Genomic DNA, 1,410 nt, shown 5'->3' with positions numbered 1-1,410 from the left:
ACAAACTCAGTCATGAACCTAGGGGAGCAGTTTTTCTATATATGATTTAACTCTTCATGACATTCAGTTTCATGTAAATCCGATTTTTAATTTTAACTGTAAATTTATACAGTGGCATTTTATTGTTTTTTCTAACATTTTCTGTAACTTTTGAACCATGCTTATGAAACTAACATTGGACTCAGGATTTGTATATAATTCAGAATGCTGGTCTATGCCGTAGTTATAAGAAAAATTAATTGCAGATCATACTCTGTGTTAATAATCAATTATTGAATACGTTCAAACTTCACATGAAAATGGTATTCTTTTCCAATGAAGCTCTTATCTTTATCTTAAATTTCTATTTCGAAGCCTACAGATCTTGCTTTCCAAGGTTGCAGCAATTTCCAAAACCAGAGTCTAAACATTTTAAGAACTAACATCCCTCCAATGTGCTTTATGCAACACACGCACACACACTTTCATTGTGTAATAATTTATTGGCAAGGCTTTACAGCTGCCAGCTTTGAGCCTGCAGAGCCCCAGGTGGTGCCAAGCACGCTGTGCAAATGCTGCTGAGCAAGGAAGGCTTCCTGGTGGAGGAGCCTGGGCTGCCAGCCCAGCTGCAGTTTGGGGACAGGCTGCAGGGCGGCAGGCAGCACTGTGCCTCCACCGCACACAGGTAGGTGGCTGCGTCTTCCTGCCTGGAGGCCCTGATGTGCAGGCTGCTGTGCCGGTCCTTCGTGTTCAGTGTGCAGGCTAACCTCCCGTCCTGCTTCTTCCCTGACGCGATGTAAAACAGCCGCGTGAGGCCGCCGCCCCCAGGATTCTGTCGGAACCACTGCACGTTGTTCACTGAGCTGGAAAAGTTACAGCTCAGGGTAGAGCTGGCTCCCTCCTGGATGCTCAGGGCTGGAGGTCTCTGATCCACCTCCACCCCTCTCACCCCTGCTTGGAAAGACAAAACAAACAAATGAAGCCACTGCGGAGTCACTGGTGCAGTTTTCCAACTCACAAAATATCCCCAGAAACACCCGCTGAGGGTGTGGACCCCCAGGAGCTCTGGGTCAGCTCCCCCACCACTGGGGGCTGGGAACCTCCCCAGCCTCTGTCTGGGATGCCCCACTCACAGCAAACCTGCACCCACAGGAGCCCCAGCAGAGCTCCCCCGGGTCTCTTCATGACTCCTTGTGTGGTCGCTGAGGTGCCTTCACCCCTACGCTGTAGAGTGTAGAATCTTGGGTCCAGAGAAGTTGTGTGGTTAACAGTCACCACGTTCCTCCAGAGTCACTGAGCACCAATCACCCCTGAGCCCTGTCGCTCCAGGGACTCGAGACTCCACCCACAGTGGCCCAGAGAGACTGCACAGTAATCTGCCCAAAACTGTGTTTGCCAACAGTGCAGGGAGGTAGGGGGACATTTCCAATA

At 49.8% G+C, this 1,410-nt stretch overlaps 1 gene segment (V, D, J or C); it reads right to left on the bottom strand.

Moving 5' to 3' along the window:
- Positions 1-493: 493 nt before the first annotated feature.
- LOC144236629 (T cell receptor alpha variable 22-like) lies at positions 494-1,282 on the bottom strand. The segment is given in 2 exon segments: positions 494-930; positions 1,113-1,282. Coding segments are annotated over 2 exon segments (489 nt in total).
- Positions 1,283-1,410: the final 128 nt, after the last annotated feature.

This window comes from Crocuta crocuta, unplaced genomic scaffold, assembly GCF_008692635.1.
Source record: "Crocuta crocuta isolate KB4526 unplaced genomic scaffold, BGI_CrCroc_1.0 scaffold175, whole genome shotgun sequence".
Taxonomy (NCBI): Eukaryota; Metazoa; Chordata; class Mammalia; order Carnivora; family Hyaenidae; genus Crocuta; species Crocuta crocuta.
Note: the sequence above shows the minus strand (reverse complement) of the source record. Positions and strands in the feature narration are given on the sequence as shown.